General features: G+C 39.4%; 1 protein-coding gene across 2 annotated transcripts in view; it reads right to left on the bottom strand.

Annotated features, from left to right (window-relative positions):
- KLHL2 (kelch like family member 2) overlaps nt 1-27,563 on the bottom strand; it is a 174,683-nt gene that overhangs the window by 12,956 nt on the left and 134,164 nt on the right. For both annotated transcript variants that reach the window (XM_061383886.1, XM_061383887.1), the window contains 4 exons: nt 19,872-19,981; nt 11,662-11,778; nt 10,304-10,453; nt 4,241-4,358 (listed from right to left, as the gene is read on the bottom strand). In XM_061383886.1, the coding sequence (XP_061239870.1) occupies nt 4,241-4,358; nt 10,304-10,453; nt 11,662-11,778; nt 19,872-19,981 (495 nt within the window). The remainder of the gene's footprint in view (nt 1-4,240; nt 4,359-10,303; nt 10,454-11,661; nt 11,779-19,871; nt 19,982-27,563) is intronic.

The raw sequence follows: 27,563 nt of genomic DNA, 5'->3' as shown, positions 1-27,563 counted from the left end.
CATTCATTCCAGGTTAAAAAAGATGGTTCAAGATAAGTAAATCAATCAATATGATACACCATTTAACAAAAGGAACCAAAAAAACTAGATGATCATATCAACAGACACAAAGAAAGTATTTAATAAAATTCAACATCTACTCATGACAAAAAAATCTCATTAAAGTGGGTATAAAGGGAACATATCTCAAAATAATAAAAGTCATTTATGACAAATCCATAGCAAACATAATACTCAACAGTGAAAAGCTGGAAAACTTACTGCTAAATTCAGGAAGAAGACAAGGATGCCCACTTTTACTGCTTCTGCTCAATACTGTATTGGAAGTCCTAGTCTTATCAGTCTGACAAGAAATAAAATGTATCCAAATAGGAAGAAAAGAGGTAGAACTGTCATTATTTGCACATGATGTGACATTCTCTATAGAGAACTCTTAAGACTCCACAAACAACTATTAGAACTATTAAATAAACTCAACAACATGGCAGGATACAAGATTAATACACAGAAATCTGTTGCATTCCTTTACACAAACAATGAAACATCAGAAAAACAAAGTTTAAAAGATAAGTCCCATTTGAAATTCCAACAACCTAGGAATAAGCGTAACCAAGGAGGTGGAAGATCTATATGCTGAAAACTATAAAACAACAATGAAGGAAACTGGAGATGATTCAGAATTGGAAAGAAATCTCTTGCTCTTACAAAAATAATATTGCTAAAATGACCATACAATTTATAGGTTAAATGCAATCTGTAATACTCAGGACAGTTTTCAGAGAAATGACCCAGAAATGCCAAAGAAATACTGAGGAAAAAGAATAAAGCTGGAGGTATAACTCTTCTAGACATCACACAAAACTACAAAGCTACAGTAAACAAAACACTATGGTAATGGTACAAAAACAGACATATAGATCAATGGAAGAGAACAGAGAGCCCAGAAAAAGCCACATACCTATGGTCAATTAATCCAACAAAGGAGACAAGACAAAGCAATAGAAAAGAGACAGTCTCTTCAACAAGTAGTGTTGGGAAAGCTAAACAGCCACATGTAAATCAATGAAATCAGAACACTCCCTCATATCACCTACAAAAATAAACAAAAATGGTTTAAAACCAAAATGTAAGACATGTTATGCCTAGAAGAAAAAACAGGCAAAACATTCTTAGAAATAAACCACAGCAACATTTTCTTAGAGCAGCCTCCCAAGGCAAAAGAAATAAGAGCAAATAACAACAACAGGACCTCAGTTCAGTTCAGTTCACTCGCTCAGTTGTGTCCGAGTCTTTGCGACCCCATGAATCGCAGCATTCCCTGTCCATCACCAGCACGACCCCATGAATCGCCAGGCCTCCCTGTCCATCACCAACTCCCGGACTTCACTCAGACTCATGTCCATCGAGTCAGTGATGCCATCCAGCCATCTCATCCTCTGTCGTCCCCTTCTCCTCCTGCCCCCAATCCCTCCCAGCATCAGGGTCTTTTCCAATGAGTCAACTCTCTTTGCATGAGGTAGCCAAAACTTAAAAATTTTGATTTTTAAGGAATCAAAGGAAACCATCACAAACACAATCACAGCAAAGAAAACCATCAACGAAATGAAAAGGCAACCTATGGAATGGGAGAAAACATTTCCAAATGATGCAACTGACAAGGGGTTAATATCTCAAATATACAAACCACTCATACAAGTCAATACAAAAAGAAAAAAAAAATCAACCCAATCAGAAAATGGGCAGAAGACCTAAATAGACATTTCTCCAAAGATAAATAGATGTTCAAACAGGCACATGAAAAGATGTTCAACATCTGAGATTATCAGAGAGATGCAAATCAAAACCACAGTGAAGTATTACCTCACAGTGGTCAGATGGCTTCATCAAAATATCTACAAATGATAAATGCTGGAAAGGATGTGAAGAAAAGGGAACCTTCCTACACTATTGGTGGGAATGTAAATTGGTACAGCCACTGTGGAAAATGGTATGGAGTTTTCTTTGAAAAACTAAAAATGCAAACTACAATATGATCCAGCAATCCCCATCCTGGGCATATATCTGGAAAAGATGAAAATTGTGATTTGTAAAGGTACATGCACTCAGTGCTCAGAGCAGCACTATTTACAATAGCAAAGACATGGAAACAAACCAAGTGTCCACCAATAGATGATTGGTTTAATGTGTGTTACATATACAGCGGAATATTACTCTGTCATAACAAAGAACGAAATACTACCATTTGCAGCAACATGGATGAACCTAGATAATATCATACAGAGGTAAGTCAGAAGACAAATACTACGTGACATCACATATGTGGAGTCTAAAACATGATACAAACAAATCTACATACAAAACAGACTCACAGACACAGAAAACAAACTTATGGCTGATTAACACATACATACTACTACACATAAGGTAGATAAGCAACAAGGATTTACTGTATTCAATATCTTGCAATAATGTATAATGGAAAATAGTCTTAAGATAAACATAAGTGAATCATTTTGCTGTATACCTGAAACTAACACAATATTGTAAATCAACTATATTTACTTCAATTATAAATACATGCATGCATGCAATGTGAGGTCTTGAAACAGAATAGAAACATTAACACAAAAAATTGTAAAATACAGTAAGCCTGTAGCTTAGGTAATAGTAATATACCAATACTGATTTCTTAAGTTTTGAGAACTATCACAGCTATATAATATATTAATACTATGAATTATACACACAAATAATTTTTAAGGAAGACTTTTCTATACAAGAAAGAAATCCATAAGTACAAGGACAAAAGTCTAATGGTACAGGAACACATAGAAAGTAACAGTGTTACATGGCAAAAATAACACAAAAATAATGCAAATAAAGTCAAAAGATTAATACAAATAAATATTCACACCACAACTGACAGGAAAAAAGGGCCATTCTCCTTAACATATCAAATCAATAATAAAACAATGGCAAAAATCATGAAACCATGAACTGACCATTTAGAAAGATGTTCAACTTTCCTCAAAATAGAAGTACAAACTAGATGTGAAAGAATTTTTCACCTACCAGCTTGCAAAACTCAAACATTTAATTATAAGGTGTTACAGGGGCTCCCCTGATAGCTCAGTTGGTAGAGAATCCACCTGAAATGCAGGAGACCCCATTTTGATTTGTGGGTTGGGAAGATCCCCTGGAGAAGGGATAGGCTACCCACTCTAGTATTCTTGGGCTTCCCTTGTGGCTCAGCTGGTAAAGAATCCACCTGCAATGCGGGAGATTTGGGTTGAATCCCTGGGTTCGGAAGCCTGGAGAATTCCATGGACTATATATAGTCCATGGGGTTGCAAAGAGTTGGACACGACTGAGTGACTTTCACTTTCATAGGGTATGTAGGGAAATTAGTACCTTCATATTTACTGTTAGTGGAAGTAATAATTAGTATATCTTAAAATACCCTTTTAATAATTATTCCATTTCTAGAGTTTTATCCAACTTAAATCTATTAGCACACATACATAATGATATATGTATAAGGAATTGCAGCACTGTTCATAAAGATTAAAAACAATTTTAAGGTTCAATTAAAAACTAGTAAAAATTATACTACATCCAGAACCCGTCCTCCCACATACTAGACAGCTATAAAGGAATGAGTTAAATCTATCATCTTATATAACAAGCTCCAGGATGTACTGTTAAAGGACTACCACAATAGAAATGTTCTGTTACGGTTACAACTCATTTTGCTATGAGAGACATGAATTTACAGATCCAGGTTTGAGTCTCAGAAAGAATTCTTAGAAACTGCAAACGTCTTTTTCTGATTGCAGTTTTGGCTAAACTAAGGTCCATTTCAACAAATGCTTGAAAAGCAGATGCCTGGAAGAAAGCACCTGTGGCTTATAGCTAAGTTAGGAATTTCTTAGCAATAAGTGTCCCAAGCTAAAGAACTGCTTCTCAATACTTCAATAAAGGTAACTAGGAAAATATCCAGCAAATTGTTAGCTACTCCACCTTACATTAGAATCAGAAAAATATGTAAATTAAAGAAAGAAGCTGCTAACTTCATCAATGTCTTGTGAGTTGTATGAGGCTCCTGAATCACTGTTTAATCACATAGCTATTTTAATCAAAGTTTTTCCAATAAACATTCTTCTAGTTAGTAAGATAAGACCTGAGAGGAAACTCCCAATGACCCAGCAATAGGGAAATGATCACAATGCATCATGCTTACCTGCCCTACATCTCCTAGAAGGCAATTCTGCTACTTGGTGCCATCTCTCTTCTTTGAAGTCATAGCATTCCACACTTCGAATAGCCTTTGGTGCTTGGCCCCCAACCACCACCATTAACTGGAAGGGCAGAAGTATAAGCACTTGAACAAATAACTACTGCATACTCAGGGATTTAGAATGTCTTACTGACACAAAGACAATGACATGGAGAGTATTAGGATGAAGATGGTAGGGTGAGCTGGGGGAAAACAACCACCTAATAAACATTTAATAAACATCACCAAGGGGGCACACATATGTTAGAACTACAATTCTATTTTCTAGCACATTTAGTCAAAAATAAGGATATCAGAAACTAAAATAAGTTTCTGATCCTTCAAGCAAAAGCAGTATTTAAGCCAAAAACAGCAGGCAATCAGCACTGGCAAGGCTGCAGTATGTCATAGGGCTTGCTAAAAACTAGATCCCAGCTTTGTAATGACTAGGGATTAGATCTCCACAACCTAGGAGAGCAGACAAAAGTGAAATTTATGTTAGTGGGTAGATGAGGTGAAGAGGACAGTATGGTATTAAAAGAAAGATGGAAGAAGAAGAAAAAAAAACTACTGAAAAAGGAGCACTAATTAAATTTAAATTCACGAGAGAGTACAGATTCCTAGATATCAAGTAAAGAGATCTCCATGGATGTCCCACAAATAAAACAAACAAGAGGCCAGATAATGGAGATACTAGAAATCATAACAAATGAATGAGCAGAGAATAAGTGAGTTCAACTCAATTCACCAACTATTCATTAAGTGTCTATTATCTGTGTTTAATCAGAACTGTGCTAAGGTGTTCTACATAAGAAATATAAGACATGGTCTCTATCCCTAAGAGCTTATAGATTTCACTAGGGAGACAAGATTCTAAAGTAGTTCAAGAATAATATACAATTATATATGATTATAGACATTAACTGCTATTCCTGATCAGAAATGTAGCCATAATTTAGTAAAAACTTCCTGGAGCGGGGAGAACCTTTAGAGATAGATGGGACTTAGCAATCAATGTGTTTGTCTTTTAATGAACATAAATGAGCACACTGAGTACTCTTTGGATAGCTGTCAATTCAGAAGAATGTAAAAGTTAACGATGTCACAATTAGAACACTGTAAAGAACGGCAGGGACATTTCAAGCAGAAAGTTAGATAAGCACAGGAAAAAGAATGTTCAAAAGAAACACAAACTCAAACAGAAGATGGAATGTTTCATAGACACAAAAAGGGGAAGTTTGCACCTTGACTGAGCAATGGTCTACTTGTACTTAAAACTATAGAAAAGATGGGTACACAGAAATCAAAGTAAGTCCTATTTCCAAAAAGAAGCTTATTCTAGTAATTTACAGGAAAGGAGAAAGAATTTTAAAGGTCTTGAAAAGAAGATCGGATACAGCACAAATATATAAGATTTTTCAGACCTGTCATTCCCCTAGTGTTGAATGCAAATAAATAAAAGGCAGAATTAACGAAGAAAATCTGCATTACCCTTCCTTACTATTCTTAAAGGAAAAAGAGGAGGGGGAGAAGTTGTGAAATCACAGAGGTGCAACAGACAGTAAGATCAATCCTGTATCTAGGGATCTATAGAAGATCTATCTGTGCTTAAACTTTTAAACTCTGCCCAGCAGTTACACAATAGTTAGAAGAGGCTTGGTTAACATCTGATGAAGATCAGTTAAAAAAAAATCTCTAAAGGGAATACTTTTCAAAAAATCCTTGAGAAACATAATAGTTGAATAGATTTCATGATTTGCAACTATGAATTTTATGATTTCCATGCAACATTTCACTTCTTGTAGATCAAAATGGGAAGGGAAAATGTGCTACTGATTACAGAGAAAGGTAGTAATATCTGTCCTTTACTCGCCCAAGAGAAGTTAGGGTTGAGGATTTGGAACTCCAAAAATCAGAGATAACCAGGAAAGGAAGAATGTATAATGGGAAGACGAGAGCAGGGATATTTGTATGAGATCAAGAGACAGTGCTACTACCAACAAAAATGTGTCATGACTCTGACATCCCAATTGTTTGTAAGAGACAGCTGGTTTCACATGAGAAACACCATACTTATGCTGCTGCTGCTAAGTCACTTCAGTCGTGTCCGACTCTGTGCGACCCCATAGATGGCAGCCCATCAGGCTCCCCCGTCCCTGAGATTCTCCAGGCAAGAACAGTGGAGTGGGTTGCCATTTCCTTCTCCAATGCATGAAACTGAAAAGTGAAAGTGAAGTTGCTCAGTCGTGTCCGACCCTCAGCGACCCCATGGACTGCAGCCTACCAGGCTCCTCCGTCCATAGGATTTTCCAGGCAAGAGTACTAGAGTGGGGTGCCATTGCCTTCTCTGACTTATTATGCTAATATAAAGGAATTGAAAACTATGAAGACATGTGTATGGAAAAGTTAAATATGACATATTTAAGGAAGGTAAGAAGTAGGGAGTTAGTTATACAAAATCAAATGAGCATTCTGAAATGTAGATCAATTAAACTTTGTTCTTTCATTTTCTTCACCTATTAAATACTAGTTTAGTTTAAATTGCCTCCTGAAATATCAAATTTAGATATCCTGGGTAAAATAAGGAAAAATAGAAATAACATGATAGCATTTACAAAAATACAGATTACAAATAAAAAAAGAAGCTAACAATAACATGTGGTGTTATAGTTAACCCTGGTGGTCCAGTGGTTATTGTTAAGCCTTGTCGTCCAGTGGTTAAGAATCTTCATTGCAATCCAGGGGATGTGGGTTTGATCCCTGGTCAGGGAACTAAAGTCCCATACGCTAAGAAGCAACTAAGCCCACACAACACAACTACTGACAAACAGTGGAAACAGTGACAGACTTATTTTGGGGGGCTCCAAAATCAATGCAGATACTGACCACAGCCATGAAATTAAAAGACGCTTGCTCCTTGGAAGAAAAGTTATGACCAACCTCAATAGCATATTAAGAAGCAGAGACTTTGCCAACAAAGGTCCGTCTCGTCAAGGCTATGGTTTTTCCAGTGGTCATATATGGATGTGAGAGTTGGACTATAAAGAAACCTGAGCACCAAAGAATTGATGTTTTTGAAATGTGGTGTTGGAGAAAACTCTTGAGAGTCCCTTGGACTGCACAGCGATCCAACCAGTCCATCCTAAAGGAAAGCAGTCCTGAATATTCACTGGAAGGACTGATGCTGAAGCTGAAACTCCAATACTTTGGCCACCTGATGCGAAGAACTGACTCATTTGAAAAGACCCTGATGCTGTGAAAAATTGAAGGCGGGAGGAGAAGGGGACGACAGAGGATGAGATGGTTAGATGTCATCACCGACTCAATGGACATGAGCTTGAGTAAACTCCAGGAGTTGGTGATGGACAGGGAGGCCTGGCGTGCTGCAGTCCATGGAGTAACAAAGAATCAGACACAACTGAGAGACTGAACTAAACAATAACATATAGTAGCAAAACATACACGGTTTTTCATTATACTGTCCAAATCCATGAGTGCCTTACACAACCCCAAGATAGTTTACTGAAGATACAAAACTAATGTCTGAGTTATAAAAAGATTTATCTTATGCAAATACGTGTGAGTCCACAGAATCAGAGACTAATAAGTCACTGTCATAGTAGAAATATTATCTGTTATTCCAGGACTGCTACCACATTTTGTCTGATGTGTCTTATTGTGATTGTAATAAAATGCGTCATTACTGTTAATCATGTTGCCTCATTCTTAACTATCTAGTTAGAATTAATCTTGAATATAGACCCTCTAAGCATCCAGTAGAAGCACTTTTCAAAACTATGTGCAGGTAAATAAACTTTCAGGAGAGACTATGCAAATACAAAACTAGCAGCAGTATATCTCCCTGCTACCTGTCAGGTCTGCCGCCCTACTCTCCAGTCACCCTGAGAGAGCAGAAGAGAACCTTCATGGATTGGCATACCCACCATGAAATCAAAGCTAAAGAACTGAGAAATCCAAAGTTTAATACAGTTGGGAGGGCCATCCAAACCCATTGGCAGAGAAGAGCCCAGAGACCGTGTCAACTGAACAGATGATCACAAAAGAGAAAATAATTGACAGGATTTCACCAAGAACTCTTTAGAATGTTTTTAAAAGTAGCATGCTTATTACAGAAATTAGAAGAGAATTAGTTTTCACTCTAAAGGTTAAGGCATAGCTAAAGACAGCAAAGCTAAAGATGCCAGCTAAGGGAATATACAGGTTAAGAAGAGACCTTTTAAAAATATGCAATGTTTAAAAAGTATTAAAGATAAGACAAACCTTTTAGAAGGAAGTTACAAAGACCAGCATAAAAGAAATAATAATTCAAATGGGCTAAGGCTATAGATGGCTTTTATAAATCTGTATTTTTTGGTAAGAACAAAAACTGACACCAAACAATATGGACAGATATGAAGTAATGAAGACTTAATAGAGATGACTTCTTATAAAAGGAGGTAAAAGGTATTTGGAAAATGTAAACACTTATAAAATCAGCAGACCCAGATGGCATGCATACTAAGGTATTAAGGGAACTAGCTAATGTACTTACTGAGCCACTTACAATTATTTTTGAAAAATCTTGGAGAACTGAGGAGAGATCAGAAAATTTAAAAACGGCAAATACCAATTTTCAAAATAGGGTAGGAAGTGAGTGCCTTGTAAATATCTTTTAAGTGACAATAATTTTCACTAAAACTTTAGAATATTTTGAGAAAAGCATTCAAATTTCTAGGAGCCTATGAAAATGAGTAACACACAGAGGGACATTAAAAAAAAAAATCATGCTAAATTTGAATCTATATGATCCTAGATCTCATCAGATGCTATTTGCCAAATTACTTGTTTTGGTTTAGATAATAAACACAATAATACGGACTGACACTATAAATGGACTATAAATGGACTATATTGCTAAGTGGGTATTTCTAATGAGGAATCACCAGGAAGAGTACTGAAGTCCATTTTAAATTAAAATATTTACTAATAATTTAGAAAAAAGGAGGGAGTAGCACTGGTAAAATATAGTCAATTCTAAATTGAGAACTCTTAACACTGGGCAAAACAGAAAAACACTACTAATATGAATTTGAAGCAATTAAAATGTAGGCTCAAAAAAAAAAAACTTTGAAAAAATACTAAATAAAAGTATTAAAGTGAAAGAATATAAAAGATATAATTTAATGGAAATATAAAAACAACTAAAGATGATGTAAGAAAACAGTAGACAACAGATTAATTATAATTTCTTAATCCATCATTGCCCCCAAACACACGAGAGCTAGAAATCAATACATAAATAAAAGTATTATATTATGTATGGATCATTTTGATCAACCATACACAAAACGGTGCTTAAAGTGCTGGCCTCCTAGTACTATAAAGATGCACACAGAGCAGAAGAAACTGCAAACAGAAAGACAGAAATGAGGGGTTATTTGTAAAGAAAATTTAATCAGTAAGAAATGAATGGGTTCAACTAAAAAGATAAAGGTAGAATACAAACTTTCACATAGGAAATTTAGGAACACTGGAGATCTGGGAAGACATCTGGGAAATCTACACTGAAATGGCTATGTATGATGTGTGAGTGAACCATCAAACTGTGTACTATTTGTACACAACAGACAATAGGAGGCAACAAAAGGAACAAGCTAGCATCCTTAGTTGTAAGCAATTCTGTGAAACTACTCAGTTTTCACTTATCACCCAAATATGTAGCTTACAAAGAAATCTTTAGATCTACATACTCTGATTATCTTCTCTGCTGTTAACTAGAGCTGAAGAAACTCAGAAGGGATAAATACCAGTGGCCTCTGTTCCAGAAGAGCAGTATCATGTGGTTTGTAAAGATTAAATGAGTCAAACAACACCCACCCTCCACAGACAAAATCAAAAAAGAAGTTGAATTACATACACTACAATGAATTCCTGGATACATGGAAATTCAGATGAGTAAAATAAATTAAGAGCCTCATTATGGGCCTTTCAGATGAGATAGTAACAGATAAGAACAGCAGATCCTACTTTGGGAAGGTTCATGGGTGTCCTCAATCGGGTCCGGATGCTCTTCATTAATATACGCTGCTCTGTAGGTAGCAGATGGTACTTCATAGCTTCAATGAGGTAATCTTTGCAAGCACTGCTATTCTTCACCAGTGCTTCTTCCTCAACCCTCTGAAAGAAGAAATAAGACTCACCCTATGAGGGGATAGCTAATTCATGATAAAATGACAAAGAAACAAGAATAAGAAAAAAGAATAACTATCTTCTGATTCAATCTAAAAGTTTCAGAGGCAAGTTTATAAATATCACTAAAAAAATGCTTGACTATCTGGTCTACAGAGAAAAATATATAAATAATAAAGAAGAACTGCAATGAAAATCATATACTTCAATGTCAGTTATAGAATAATCTTTAGTAGTACTATGTTCATCTATTTGTTATCTTTAAGCCAAATTAAGAAATAGTTTAGGCCAAACAGTAAGAAAAATTAGAAAATTGAGATAATGAGTCCTTCAAGCAGGGGACGTAATATTATAAAGACAACCTTTTAAAACTTGAAAAAAAAAAATCCAGTAAAGGGATTCGAAATACTTTATGACAATGTACCTATACCACAAATAAATCTTGTCCCTCCTATCCCTATCCTCAAGTGCAGGATAGGTTTCTTGTTTTCTTTTTTTTTTTTTTTCTGTTCGTTTTCTTAAAGGCAGAGTACCAGTGATTACACATATGACAACAAGTAAACAAGCTTCAAACAATTCTAAAATGTTCAGATCTAATGCTAATAAAGAAATGTTTCTTCATATTGATAAATGGCAGAAACTAACACAACACTGTAAAGCAATTATCCTCCAGTTAAAAACAAATAATTAAAAAAAAAGTTTCACTGGATGGCTTCAATTATAAATTAAAATGTTGAAATGACCCTAGTATAAAGGAATGCTAATAATAAAACAGTAAATTTAAAATTTTTCAGAGACTACTAAAGATCCATTTATTGCTATTTGTTTCAAATAACCTGGTTTTCTTCAGCTTAGAATTCCATTCTATTCCATTCCATTCACTAATTAGAGGAGGCTATTAGAAGGAAGGCAAAAGAGAGGCAGAAATGACACACAACTACAGATGTGGTTTCTGCATGTACTCACATCACCACAGACAATGCTTCCACAAGCTCCAGTACTTGCTTATGCAAACCAGATACTGGGGAGAAGCAAACTTTAAGACCAGAAAGTAGCCCAAGAGGTAGCAGTTGCCAAGGACTTCAGGTATATTTACTGCCCTATGCCCGGTTGCCACTGTGTAACGAGAATCTACACACTGTTGCCCCAGGGACATGGTGCTAGTGCATACTTATGTGTTATGCAAATACTTTTACCTGAACTAAATATTCCCGAGGAAGCAAAGGTAACCGTACATGTTCCATCAGCCGAGCCATAAATTCTTGCCTTACATCCTTGTCATGATTCACCCAAGCTATTACTGCTTCAAATACCTTGCAGAGAATATGAAGGAAAGAAAAGTAATGAGTTATGTACCAAGGTATCTGAATAAAATATAAGGAGATTACATTTTATATAACACTCTTGCTAAGACATCCAAGTTTTATCAATGGTTGAAGTTTTTCAAATCATGACTATGCTTTTGCTGTTCAGTTACTCAGTTGTGCCCAACTCTTTGTGACCCCATGGACTGCAGCACGCCAGGCCTCCCTGTCCTTCGCCGTCTCCCCAAGTGTAAGCTGCAGGGGCCAGTCTAGAGGAAGAGGCTCAGTGTGGAACCTGTTAAACTTTGCTCAAACTCATGTCCATTGAGTCAGTGATGCCATCCAACCATCTCATTCTCTGTCATCCCCTTCTTCTCCTGCCTTCAATCTTTCCCAGTATCAGGATCTTTCCCAGTGAGCTGGTGCTTCATATCAGGTGGATGGCCAAAATACTGGTGCTTCAGCATCAGTCTTTCCAATGAATATTCAGGGTTGATTTCCTTTAGGATAGAATGGTTTGATCTCCTTGCTCTCCAAGGGACTCTCAAGTCTTCCCCAACACCACAATTAGAAAGTATCATTTCCTCAGTGCTCAGCTTTTCTATGGTCCAACTCTCACATCCATACATGACTACTGGAAAAACCATAGCCTTGACTAGATGGACCTTTGTTAACAAAATAATGTCTCTGCTTTTTAATATGCTGTCTAGGTTTATCATAGCTTTCCTTCCAAGAAGCAAGCATCTTTTAATTTCATGGTTGCAGTCACTGTCTGCAGTGATTTTGGAGCCCAAGAAAATGAAATGTCCCTGTTTTCACTTCTTCCCCATCTATTTCCCATGAAATGATGGGAATGGATGCTATGATTTTAGTTTTATGAATGCTGAGTTTTAAGCCAGCTTTTTCACTCTAGCACCACTCTATCCATGCAGCCACTGAGAGGGTAAAAGGCAGGAAGGCCAGGGGTCTCCAAACTAAGGAAATAGCCTGCAGGTGTCAGACATTTTTATCTCTCTTAAGCGGCAGGAGGAAACAAACTAGCAATATTTTTTCCTTCTCTATACAAATTTAAAAGGAGGTTTCTCTTAAAATACTGTGTTGCCATAATGATACCTGGTTTCACCTGAAGTTAACTATTCTCAAACCTAGAAATAACCAATGCCTTTTACTTATGGAAATGTTTGTCTTAAGCTATGGCAATGGCACCCCACTCCAGTACTCTTGCCTGGAAAATCCCATGGATGGAGGAGCCTGGTAGGCTGCAGTCCATGGGGTCGCGAAGAGTCGGACACGACTGAGTGACTTCACTTTCACATTTTCACTTTCATGCATTGGAGAAGGAAATGGCAACCCACTCCACTGTTCTTGCCTGGAGAATCCCAGGGGCAGGAGAGCCTGGTGGGCTGACGTCTATGGGGTCACACAGAATCGGACATGACTGAAGTGATGCAGCAGCAGCAGCAGCAGCAGCAGCATGCTAATGTACTATGCATTTACCCCCAAACTCTGTCTTCAACTTGGTTCCGCCTGTTGGCTCAGAACTTACTTGACAAACCAGTATGTTATACTCAGATGTTGTTTCCCTAATCTATATAAATGAAACTATTTGTATGGTGATCTGCCCTTCTTCAAGATTCAAATTAATCATTTTATGGCCCAGGATGAAACATTTGGTGCCAAGATTATCCCAAAATACACCTTATGGGTGAGGGGCCTGGTGCCATGCTGAGTTTTAAGACATTCCTTTCTTTCATTAACAGACTGCTAGTGACTATATAACATCCAACTGAAGACTAGCTGGGGGGTACTCTTTCTGCCCCCTTGTGATGCCTATGTCAGAAGCTTTCCCTATCTCCTTTATACTTTAATAAAAAACTTTATTACACAAAAGCTCTGACCAATCAAGCCTCATCTCTGGCCCCAGATTGAATTCTTCTCCTCCAGTGGCCAAGAATCCTGGCGTCTTGCATGATTCAACAACAACCTTTCACCACTGATGGACATTCAGGTTGTTTCCAAATCTTGGTTATAGTAAAAAATGCTACAGGCAAAGGGGAATGTAGATATTCCAAGACTGTTTTCATTTCCTTTGGATATATACTCAGAAGTGGGACAGCTGGATCATATGATAGATCTACTTTTAATTAAGTATGTACTTTAATAACTATGCTTAGTACTTTTACATATTTAGTGAGTACTTTTTGCTGGGTAGATAAGAGTGCCTGATGAACTATGGAATGAGGTTCGTGACATCGTACAGGAGACAGGGATCAAGACCATCGCCATGGAAAAGAAATGCAAAAAAGCAAAATGGCTGCCTGGGGAGGCCTTACAAATAGCTATGAAAAGAAGAGAAGTGAAAAGCAAAGGAGCAAAGGAAATATTTAAGCATCTGAATGCAGAGTTCCAAAGAATAGCAAGACGAGATAAGAAAGCCTTCTTCAGCAATCAATGCAAAGAAATAGAGGAAAACAACAAAAAAGGAAAGGAAAAAAAACAAAAGAATGGGAGAGACTAGAGATCTCTTCAAGAAAATTAAGAGATACCAAGGGAACATTTTGTGCAAAGATGGGCTCGATAAAGGACAGAAATGGTATGGACCTAACAGAAGCAGAAGATATTAAGAACAGATGCCAAGAATACACAGAAGAACTATACAAAAAAGATCTTCACAACCCAGATAATCACGATGGTGTGATCACTGACCTAGAGCCAGACATCCTGGAATGTGAAGTCAAGTGGGCCTTAGAAAGCATCACTACAAACAAAGCTAGTGGAGGTGATGGAATTCCAGTTGAGCTCTTTCAAATCCTGAAAGATGATTCTGTGAAAGTGTTGCACTCAATATGCCAGCAAATTTGGAAAACTCAGCAGTGGCCACAGGACTGGAAAAGGTCAGTTTTCATTCCAATCCCAAAGAAAGGCAATGCCAAAGAATGCTCAAACTACTGCACAATTGCCCTCATCTCACACGCTAGTAAAGTAATGCTCAAAATTCTCCAAGCCAAGCTTCAGCAATATGTGAACCGTGAACTTCCAGATGTTCAAGCTGGTTTTAGAAAAGGCAGAGGAACCAGAGATCAAATTGCCAACATCCACTGGATCATGGAAAAAAGAGAGTTCAAGAAAAACATCTATTTCTGCTTTATTGACTATGCCAAAGCCTTTGACTGTGTGGATCACAAGAAACTGTGGAAAATTCTGAAAGAGATGGGAATGCCAGACCACCTGATCTGCCTCTTGAGAAATTTGTATGCAGGTCAGGAAGCAACGGTTAGAACTGGACATTGAACAACACACTGGTTCCAAATAGGAAAAGGAATACGTCAAGGCTGTATATTGTCACCCTGCTTATTTAACTTCTATGCAGAGTATATCATGAGAAACGCTGGGCTGGAAGAAACACAATCTGGAGTCAAGATTGCCAGGAGAAATATCAATAACCTCAGATATGCAGATGACACCACCCTTATGGGAGAAAGTGAAGAGGAACTAAAGAGCCTCTTGATGAAAGTAAAGTGGAGAGTGAAAAAGTTGGCTTAAAGCTCAACATTCAGAAAACGAAGATCATGGCATCTGGTCCCATCATTTCATGGGAAATAGATGGGGAATCAGTGGAAACAGTGTCAGACTTTATTTTTCTGGGCTCCAAAATCACTGCAGATGGTGACTGCAGCCATGAAATTAAAAGACACTTACTCCTTGGAAGGAAAGTTATGACCAAGCTAGATAGCATATTCAAAAGCAGAGACATTACTTTGCCAACCAAGGTCCATCTAGTCAGGGCTATGGTTTTTCCTGTGGTCATGTATGGATGTGAGAGTTGGACTGTGAAGAAAGCTGAGCGCCGAAGAATTGATGCTTTTGAACTGTGGTGTTGGAGAAGACTCTTGAGAGTCCCTTGGACTGCAAAGAGATCCAACCAGTCCATTCTGAAGGAGATCAGCCCTGGGATTTCTTTGGAAGGAATGATGCTGAAGTTGAAACTCCAGTACTTTGGCCACCTCATGCGAAGAGGATTCATTGGAAAAGACTCTGATGCTGGGAGGGATTGGGGGCAGGAGGAGAAGGGGACGACAGAGGATGAGATGGCTGGATGGTATCACTGATTCGATGGATGTGAGTCTGGGTGAACTCCGGGATTTGGTGATGGACAGGGAGGCCTGGCGTGCTGCAATTAATGGGGTCGCGAAGAGTTGGACGTGACTGAGCAACTGAACTGAACTCACCAAGTACATTATCTAATCTTCTTGAACTTCAGTAACAGAGGTGATAATTTGAAGATATATGACCTAATTCATTGTTGACAACCTTTCCAAACTGAACTTGCTTCTACTAGATTAAAATCTAAAGTCCCTTTTGAATAAAGCACCCAAAATAATAAAGCAAAGTGATACCTGTAATAACAATCATCTACTCTTAGCATTTTTGGTTTTCCTCTGGGTTTGCAAAATGCTGGACCACATACTTCTAAATAATCTGCAGAACAGATTAACTTTCTTTCATCATAATAGTAGAATGTATTAAATGTGATATTTAAAATTTTAAAAATCTAAATAATGACATTAAACATATACCTATGAAAAAGTTAATGAGCTATTAAGAAGATGGTATTTAACCACATAATTTCCTTCCAGATTGATGAGAATATAACCCAATAATCTTTAAAGGGTTATAGAAAATGTTTGATGATATGTAAATGAATAACTGGAGAGCAAAAATTATTTTTTTTTTAGGTTTTTATTTAGGTTATTTTTTTTAGGTTTTTATTTAGGTTATTTTATTTAGGTTTTTTTATTTAGGTTATTGTACTGCAAGTATAGAGCAAGACACTAAAAATAATCTACACTATAATTAACATGCTTCTTCAATTCATTCAGTCCACAACTACCTTTATGTGCCAGATGCTAGAGATTAAGAGGGTCTTGCCAATTTTATCTGCTATTTCTTGGTTCTGTTCTCTCTTCTCCACCTCTCTTTCTGCCACCCTACACCAAACAGATCTTACTGCACACTGGTAACTTCAGCATCCTCCCATCTGATCCTCACCCAACTTCTGATCTATTATGTATATCACCATTTTAGAGTTAGTCTCTAAAAATGGTCCCTAGTAAAACCATTTCTCTAGTATCCGTACCTTATATAGTAACCTCACACACAGGAATCTAAGTTGGCCCCGAGAAACCAACAGGGAAGGTTGTGGAGGCAGTATTATGGAGTCATATTTGTTCTGGTGTCTTGAAATGCTCCTTTGAGGGGAAGCCAGATGTCATGTAAGAAGTCTGATTACTGGTGGTGAGATGCCATGAGAGATCCAAGCCAGTTACAAAGAATAAGTGGGTAGAACAATACCAGCCAACAATTGGCCCAAGAGCCAGACAAGTGAGTGAAGAAACTATCCTGGGTGTTCCAGACACATAAGATGCCATGTGCAAAGGGACTGAAGCCTCAGGAATGTGGCTCCAGTTAGAACCATGCCACCTGTCAAGACAACCCAGCTGAAGCCCCAGGCCCTGTAGAGCAGAGACAAACTGTCCCCATGTGCCCTGGATGAATTCTGTTCGCAGATTGTGAGCCTAAGAAAATGGTCGGTGAGGTTGTTATATAGTAGTAGAAAACCAGAATAGTATCCATGACATGTTTGCCGCTAAGTCGCTTCAGTCGTGTCTGACTCTGTGCGACCCCATAGACGGCAGCCCACCAGGCTCCCCTCTCCCTGGGACTCTCCAGGCAAGAACACTGGAGTGGGTTGCCATTTCCTTCTCCAATGCATGAAAGTGAAAAGTGAAAGTGAAGTCACTCAGTCGTGTCTGACTCTTCACGACCCCATGGAGCACAGCCTACCAGGCTCCTCTGCCCATGGGATTTTCCAGGCAAGAGTACTGGAGTGCGTTGCCATCGCCTTCTCCAATGACATATCTACAGAGTAGGTATTATGGCATTCTCCTACTACTAAGAACTCTTCAGATGCTCTTTATCACCAAGATAAAGTCAATTTTCTTTAACAAGGCTCAGGAAGTATTTTATGTCATCTCCCATCTTGTCTCTAGTCACTGTGCCTACACACACACACTCTGGGCCTACACACACACACACACACACACACACACACACACACACCCCGTACCTACACACACTCACATTCCGTGCCTGCACACACACACACACACACACTCCGTGCCTGCACATACACACACTCCGTGCCTACACACACACACTCTCTGTGCCTACACACACACACTCTCTCCGTGCCTACGCACACACACACTCTCTGTGCCTACACACACACATTCCGTGCCTACACACACACACTCTCTGTGTCTACACACACACACACACACTCCGTGCCTACACACACATACACTGTGCCTACACACATACACGCACACACTCTGTGCCTACACACACACACACACACACACACACACACACTCTCTGTCTATACCCACACACACCACTCTGTGCCTACACATGCACACTCTCTGTGCCCACACACACACACACTCTGCCCACACACACACACAAACTCTGTACCCATACCTACACACTCTCTGTGCCTACACACACAAACTCCATAGTGCATGTGCACTATGCTGCTGCTAAGTCGCTCCAGTCGTGTCTGACCCTGTGTGACCCCAGAGATGGCAGCTCACCAGGCTCCCCCATTCCTGGGATTCTCCAGGCAAGAACACTGGAGCGGGTTGCCATTTCCTTCTCCAATGCATGAAAGTGAAAAGTGAAAGTGAAGTCGCTCAGTTGTGTCCGACTCTTCGCAACCCCATGGACTGCAGCCTACCGTCCATGGGATTTTTCAGGCAAGAGTACTGGAGTGGGGTGCCAGTGCCTTCTCTGGTATAGACACTACAGTATAAACTACAAAGATACACTATAAACTCTAATCTTACTAAACCAACCAAATGCAATCAATCTTTCACATCTCTTTATATTTGCATATTCTTTTCCCTCTACCTGGGCTTCCCTTTTCACTCCCACCCATCCTATTTCCCTGGAAAACTCATACTCACTTTAAAAAAACTCAGATCATACACTGGAGTCATGCTAAATGCCAATCTTTATCCAAGGAATGATTACATGCTCCTATTGGATCTTATACAGCATTCTGTGATCATGTATTACCTCACTGGTTGTTCTGCTGGTCATAACTAAAGAATTTTATGTTGTCAATCTTCTTATATCCAGAATTCCATAGCAATATCTGGTACACAGTAGAAACTCAACACACATCTATTAAACATGAATAGCAGTGTCTTCCTCTATATTTCTGGGATGTTAAAAGATTATACATTTCATGACATTCATGTATTTTTTCATTTGGTAACTATTATGAGAAATGTGTCTTGCCCCCAAGCAGGATGAATATCCTTGAGGAAGAGAACTAAAGTTTATACAACAAAGCATATAAAAGAAAAACTAAAGTTTTACTTCATCCAAACACAGCCTGTGCATAAACTTCCGTGCCCTGATTTGCACAAGGTATAAACCCTATCCAAAGAATAAAAGCCACTGAGAAGCTTCTCTCTCCACAGATATGAAAGGTCCAGGTGGCTGACAGAGGCGACTTCCAATTTGGAGAGACAGGCTATACAGCCAGACAAAGGAACTGCAGATGGCTCTGTAAGGGGAGGGGGGAGAAAACGCAGGGAGAATACTGTGTAAGCTGCAGGGCCCAGTCTAAGGGAAGAAGCTTAGTGTGGAACCAGTTAAACTTTGCCACCTGGGTGTCTTCCAACTCACAAGATGATGAATTCAGTTTGGTTCGAGAATATTATGTTTTAGATCACAATTATTCCAGGTATCTATCTAAGCTGTGAGAAGAAATCCAGTTCCCAAAATGTCCTTTGTTTCAGATAGTTTAATGTGTGCAAGCTCTTACTGTGGGGTCCAGTACAAAACTTCAGTGTCTAAACAGTTAGGGAAGCTCCTATGGAATGAGAAGACAGTCATTTACACAACCAACAAGTCAACTAACTGAGTTTCTCAACTTCTGATCAAAGATAACTGGCTGTCACAAAACAAAGCAAAAAAAGGAAAAAGGAAAAATACTATATCACTGTACACCAGAAAAAGAAAAATACACGTACCTTCTCTTCTGAAGAAATGGTAAGTTTGTCACTTGAGATTAAGCTGCACACTTGTTCAATGCCAAGGTTGAGAAATTCTTCACTGAGCACGACATCTGCAAAATGTTGCTCTGTTTGGAGGTTACAAAGAGAATTGATTCTATTATCATAGTTTCAAACTACTTAGAGAAGAAGAGGTTTTTCTTAATCTAACCTATGAATGAGAAAACCAAGTGCATTTCATAAGTGAGAACTAGTAATTAGTAACAACTCAAACAAACTCAGTGGCAGCCCGGGCAAGAAGGCTGTCTGACTGTACACTCAGATGGACTATTTTTATTTTATTCAGTTCAGTTCAGTTGCTCAGTTATGTCCGACTCTTTGCTACACCATGAATTGCAGCATGCCAGGCCTCCCTGTCCATCACCAACTCCTGGAGTTCACCCAGACTCACGTCCATCGAGTCAGTGATGCCATCCAGCCATCTCATCCTCTGTCGTCCCCTTCTGCTCCTGCCCCAATCCCTCCCAGCATCAAAGTCTTTTCCAATAAGTCAACACTTAGCATAAAGTGGCCAAAGTACTGGAGTTTCAGCTTTAGCATCATTCCTTCCAAAGAAATCCCAGGGCTGATCTCCTTCCAGTCCAAGGGACTCGGCAAGAGTCTTCTCCAACATCATAGTTTAAAAGCATCAATTCTTCGGCGTTCAGCCTTCTTCACAGTCCAACTCTCACATCCATACATGACCACTGGAAAAACCATAGCCTTGACTAGACAGACCTTTGTTGGCAAAGTAATGTCTCTGCTTTTGAATATGCTATCTAGGTTGGTCATAACTTTCCTTCCAAGGAGTAAGCGTCTTTTAATTTCATGGCTGCAGTCACCATCTGCAGTGATTTTGGGGCCCCCCAAAAAACAAAGTCTGACACTGTTTCTACTGTTTCCCCTTCTATTTCTCATGAAGTGATGGGACCAGATGCCATGATCTTCGTTTTCTGCATGTTGAGCTTTAAGCCAACGTATTGACTCTCCTCTTTCACTTTCATCAAGAGGCTTTTTAGTTCCTCTTCACTTTCTCCCATAAGGGTGATGTCATCTGCATATCTGAGGTTATTGATATTTCTCCCGGCAATCTTGATTCCAGATTGTGTTTCTTCCAGCCCAGCGTTTCTCATGATGTACTCTGCATAGAAGTTAAATAAGCAGGGTGACAATATACAGCCTTGACGTACTCCTTTTCCTATTTGGAACCAGTCTGTTGTTCCATGTCCAGTTCTAACTGTTGCTTCCTGACCTGCATATAGGTTTCTCAAGAGGCAGGCCAGGTGGTCTGGTATTCCCATCTCTTTCAGAATTTTCCACAGTTTATTGTGATACACACAGTCAAAGGCTTTGGCATAATCAAGAAAGCAGAAATAGACATTTTTCTGGAACTCTCTTGCTTTTTCCATGATCCAGTGGATGTTGGCAATTTGATCTCTGGTTCCTCTGCCTTTTCTAAAACCAGCTTGAACATCTGCAAGTTCATGCTTCACATATTGCTGAAGCCTGGCTTGGAGAATTTTGAGCATTACTTTACTAGCGTGTGAGATGAGTGCAATTGTGCAGTAGTTTGAGCATTCTTTGGCATTGCCTTTCTTTGGGATTGGAATGAAAACTGATCTTTTCCAGTCCTGTTGCCACTAGGGAGTATTTTAGAGTTAAACATCTATTCCTTATGTGTTAATAAGACTATCAGGATTGAAATTTGTAAAACCTTTTGTAAAATCAGATGAACAGCATGATGTATTACACATTTGAATGTATTATGTAAAATATCAGAGGGCTTTAGAACATAATGATGTAAGGAGAGGAAGCTGCTTTATTTAAAAACTAAAGACTAAACAAACACATCTTAAAAGCTCATCAGTCTGAATATAAGACCATTATTTAAAAAAACAGAATTAGTTTATGATATAGATAGCTCTGGGCTATCCTGGTGACTCAAATGGTAAAGAGTCTGACTGAAATGCAAGGGACCCGGGTTAGATCCCAGGGTTGGGAAGATCCCCTGGAGGAGAGCATGGAAACCCATTGCAGTATTCTTGCCTGGAGAACCCCATGGACAGAGGAGCCTGGCGGGCTATAGTCTATGGGGTTGAAAGAGTCAGATAAAATGGAGTGACTGTCCTTTGGACTGCAAGGAGATCCAACCAGTCCATTCTGAAGGAGATCAGCCCTGGGATTTCTTTGGAAGGAATGATGCTAAAGCTGAAACTCCAGTACTTTGGCCACCTCATGTGAAGAGCTGACTCACTGGAAAAGACTCTGATGCTGGGAGGGATTGGGGGCAGGAGGAGAAGGGGACGACAGAGGATGAGATGGCTGGATGGCATCACTGACTCGATGGACATGAGTCTGAGTGAAGTCCGGGCGTTGGTGATGGACAGGGAGGCCTGGCGTGCTGCGATTCATGGGGTCGCAAAGAGTCGGACACGACTGAGCGACTTAACTGAACTGAACACTTTTACTTTCATAGATAGCTCTGAATACTATGTAAGCAACTTATTTGGGGATCAAGTTATATACTATTTTATATCCTCACCTACATTCCAGAAACCAGTGAGATTAACAATTCTTAAAAAACCAAAAAAAAAAAACACCCAAACAAAAAAACACCTTTCTTTGATTTCACAAATATACTCATTCCTCCAAAGGGGAAGAGAGGACTATTAACACAACCAGTAACTTAAAAACTTAAAAGTAAATAAATAAATAATCATTTACAAAGTATCCTTTCCTCCACACCCAGCTCTCATTTTAAAGTGTGAACTCACAAGGAAATGTGGTTTTCAAATCCCAGCTCTGCCATTTGCTAGCTTGTAAAACCCTGGGCATGTTTTGTAATTTCTTTAAGTCTTGGCTTCCTCAACTGTAAAATGGGGATAATAAAAATACTTTACATAAGAAAGAATGCTGTGAGAATTAAATACCTTAATAGCTTATAAATAAGCATCTATAAAAGAAATGGCAACCCACTCCAGTATTCTTGCCTGGAAAATTCCATGGACAGAGGAGCCTGGCTGGGCTATATACAGTCAAAGGGATCGCAAAGAGTCAGATAACAACTGAGCATGCACACATGCACATGGTAAATGGTAAAGATCCGATAATTCAGCTCCTACTGTATTGTGATACCTATGTTCTAAAGTAAAAATCTGCCAGGAATTGTAGGTATTTTCTAGGTCTTTACAATTAATTGTATTCTACTAGCAATTTATTTCAAAGGTTTTTTTAAAGAAGATTCAAGTACATGTTTTAACATACCATAAAAATGAATAGTTGGCTTCCCTTGTAGAAAACACAGGGCAAACCATGTCCCCAAGACTGAAGACATTAAAAGGAGAATACAGGGAAGTGCAGTTGATTGGAGCAGAGACTCACAAGTGGAAACCGTATGGGAACTGGTGCAAGTGTAGGAAAATCTCAGTGTGGAAATTTAAGCATTAAAAACACCATGGGGACCCAGTCACAGGGGGATTCTACAATACCGGGAGATTTCCTCCAGAAGCTCAAACGTTTCCACAGTAAATATGAGACAAGAACCACCTGTAGCTTCTGTAGGGAGAGGAGAAATGAAACGATTTTGAAATACCCAATGTATTGTGTTCTTAATGTTACCGAATCGCTAAGTCTGTGTGTCTGATGCACAGAGACACCTATCAATACTAAAACATTAAGAGTTTGGAACAAAGAAAGGTTTATTACAGATTCATACAGGGAGATGGGTGGCTCACACCCTAAGAACCACAAAGTTACTGAAAGCTTTTAGCAAGCCCCTTTAAAAGCAAAAACTGAGGGATGGGTAGTTAGTTGTTGCAAACTTCTTGGTGTCAGATCCTTTGCTCTTGAGGTCAGGTCATTGTACAGGTAACAATTTTCCTGTAAATGTCTACCAAACGAATGTTATTTGTTTATTGTTAACAGAATAATGTTACTCTGTCCTGACGAGAGCAAAGTCCCAAAGCACAACTTTCACCCTCCGAGGTCACAATCATGGCTAAGAGGAGGCAGAGCTCAGCTACAGCTCCTCAGGGCCAGGTTCCCCACACACTGCCCACCTGTCACCCCTGAGGGAGCCGGGCATCCAACCCATCTGGCCCTCAGTGTCCTCAGGCTGCCCAAGTAGGGGAGACCAGGTCTCACAGACTGTGACCCAGACAAACGGACACTGCTATTAGGTCACAGACGGGTTCACTGCTGCCTCAAGGCCTGGGCCTCGGCGTGGAGGGGCTGAGTGAGGGCTCTGGAGCCCTGCAGGACAGAGTGTCCAGGTTGCTCCCTGGGCCCACCTGCTCACCCGTTGGCCCAAGGCTGGGTAAGCTAGAGGGCCTCCAGGAGAAGGCCTGAATCTGTCTCTTACCTCACTCTCCACCTGATGACCACCACACCACTGAACCTGGCTGAATCGCTTCCCTAATGGTCCCTCATTGACAGTTCCTTGTGGGCAGGGCCCACTGTGCTGCTGACCAATAGCTGGGCAGGACAGTTGGTTGCTTGGGGTGGGGAGGGGGCAGTGAGGTGGCACCAACCAATGGCTGAGTAAGACCTGTTGCCTAGTAACAGGGTGGGGAATAATGACAACAGCAATGGCTGCCTGCTAAGGCCTGTGCTCATTCTGATCTGTTACATTAACAAGATCTGCCCTCAGGAGAATCCAGTTAACCAGAGCCTAACTGACTGAAGTTAGAGAAACACCCAACTCCAGCCCACTCTGCCTAACCAGTTCCACCTAGGAGGGAGAAAGAAACCAGAGAAACACTTGTGAAGCTCAGTCCAGAGCCAAAAGCTCACTAACAAACCCTTCTAGTCATATATAGAAGGGTTCTTTCCCCACATCTCACTGCCAGATCTCTAAAGGCCTGTTTATAGCAGTTCACTGGGTACGTCACAAATGGCTATCAAGAGAAGAATTATGAGGCATTCCAAAAGGCAAAAGACACAACTTGAAGAGACAGACCAAGCATCGGAACCAGATATGGCAGGGATGCTGCATTTATCAAACTGGGAACTTAAAACACAATTTAACAACTATGATAAATTCAGGGTTTCCCTGGTGGCTCAGATGGTAAAGAGTCTGCCTGTAATTCAAGAGACCTGGGTTCAATCCCTGGGTTGGGAAGATCACCTGGAGAAGGAAATGGCAACCTACTCTAGTATTCTTGCCTGGACAATTCCATGGACAGAGGAGCCTGGTGAGCTACAGTCCATGTAGTCTCAAGAGTTGGACACGACTGAGTGACTAACACTTTAACTTTCACTATCATGATAAATATGCTCAGGGCTCTACTGGATAAAGTAGACAGCATGAAAGAATAGATGTGTAATGTAAACAGAGAGATGGAAATGTCTAAGAAAAAAATCAAAAAGAAATGCTAGAAAACAAAAACACTATAAGAAAAATGAAGAATGTCCTTGATGAGCTTATCAGTAGACTAGACAGGGCTGAGAAAAGAACCTGTGCCTTTGAGGATAATGGTGGATACATGTCATTATACATTGTCAAAACTCACAGAATATACAACACAAAGAGCAAACCATAATAAATACTATGGTCTTCAGTTAATAATAATGTATCAATACTGGCTCAGAATCTATAACAAATACACCACACTAATGTAAGATGTTGAAAATAGCAGAGGCTGTAAGAAGAGAGAGCACACAGGAAGAACTCTGCTCTGCCCCTCTCTGTCTATAAACCTACAACTGCTCTAACAAATTTTACTGAAAAAAGAGTGCACTAATAAAGAAAAACAGAAATGAATACTTTGTAACTGAATATGTAATAAATCAAAAGTCAATGGAAGAAAGTAAAATTGGTATGTGAAAGACTACAAACTAAAGATTAAACTTAAATACCCAATTTCAGGCAGATGTTGACCGTCCAGACCAATAAGTTTTAGTTCAGTTTTATAGATAATGTCTCTCGTATGGCTGCCTGTCACAACAGCCGGTACTGTCTTAACACGCATGGTAGATATCCCACAGTCTGGTTTGCTAGAAATTATTTTCAGATAGTGCTCAGGGTATTCAGGCCAGATTCTTACTCTAATGCAGCCGGCGCCATCCTGCCCATGCTAGATAACCAAGTAGGCGATAAAGCATTGGCGTCCGCCAAACACCTCATCACCTGAGCTGCTCGGACCTGGGAAGAGCACAAACGCAGCCCCAACTGAGTCTGCGCCTCTGAGGACCAACTGAGTGCCTGAACCTGAGCGGCTTGGACCTGGGAGGTGTATGCACCCAGGGCCAAGAACAACCTAGAGCCTGAGCAGTGTGAGGCTACAAAGAAGTGTGGCTACTGCGAGCGCACGCCAGTGTCATTTGTTTAGCATCCCTCCCTCTTTGAACAAAGAAATACAGCTCCACCCACCAGAAACCGACACAAGCTTTAACCAGGAAACCTTGACAAGCCACCTTTCAGCCACAATAAAGAGAACTTGCCAGAATACAGAAAGGACTCCCAAACTCAGCAATTTAAACAAGATGAAGAGACAGAGGAATACCCAGCAGATAAAGGAACAGGATAAATGCCCACCAAACCAAACCAAAGAGGAAGAGATAGGGAATCTACCTGATAAAGAATTCCAAATAATGATAGTGAAATTGATCCAAAATCTTGAAATTAAAATGGAATCACAGATAAATAGCCTGGAGACAAGGATTGAGAAGATGCAAGAAAGGTTTAACAAGGACCTAGAAGAAATAGTCAATATATAATGAATAATGCAATAAATGAAATTAAAAACACTCTGGAGCCAACAAATAGTAGAATAACAGAGGCAGAAGATAGGATTAGTGAATTAGAAGATAGAATGGTAGAAATAAATGAATCAGAGAGGATAAAAGAAAAACGAATTAAAAGAAATGAGGACAATCTCAGAGACCTCCAGGACAATATTAAACGCTACAACATTCAAATCATAGGGGTTCCAGAAGAAGAAGACAAAAAGAAAGACCAGAGAAAATACTTGAGGAGATAATAGTTGAAAACTTCCCTAAAATGGGGAAGGAAATAATCACCCAAGTCCAAGAAACCCAGAGAGTCCCAAACAGGATAAACCCAAGGAGAAACACCCCAAGACACATATTAATCAAATTAACAAAGATCAAACACAAAGAACAAATATTAAAAGCAGCAAGGAAAAACAACAAATAACACACAAGGAATTCATAAGGATAACAGCTGATTTCAATAGAAACTCTTCAAGCCAGGAGGGAATGGCAAGACATACTTAAAATGATTAACCTACAGCCCAGATTATTGTACCCAGCAAGGATCTCATTCAAGTATGAAGGAGAAATCAAAAGCTTTTCAGACAAGCAAAAGCTGAGAGAATTCTGCACCACCAAACCAGCTCTCCAACAAATACTAAAGGATATTCTCTAGACAGGAAACACAAAAATGGTGTATAAACTCGAACCCAAAACAATAAAGTAAATGGCAACGGGATCATACTTATTAGTAATTACCTTAAACGTAAATGGGTTGAATGCCCCAACCAAAAGACAAAGACTGGCTGAATGGATACCAAGACCCCTACATATGTTGTCTACAAGAGACCCACCTCAAAACAGGGGACACATACAGACTGAAAGTGAAGGGCTGGAAAAAGATTTTCCATGCAAATTCAAAAGAAAGCAGGAGTCACAATACTCGTATCAGATAAATTA

This window comes from Bos javanicus, chromosome 17, assembly GCF_032452875.1.
Source record: "Bos javanicus breed banteng chromosome 17, ARS-OSU_banteng_1.0, whole genome shotgun sequence".
Taxonomy (NCBI): Eukaryota; Metazoa; Chordata; class Mammalia; order Artiodactyla; family Bovidae; genus Bos; species Bos javanicus.
This window is presented reverse-complemented; position numbering and strand designations above follow the sequence as displayed.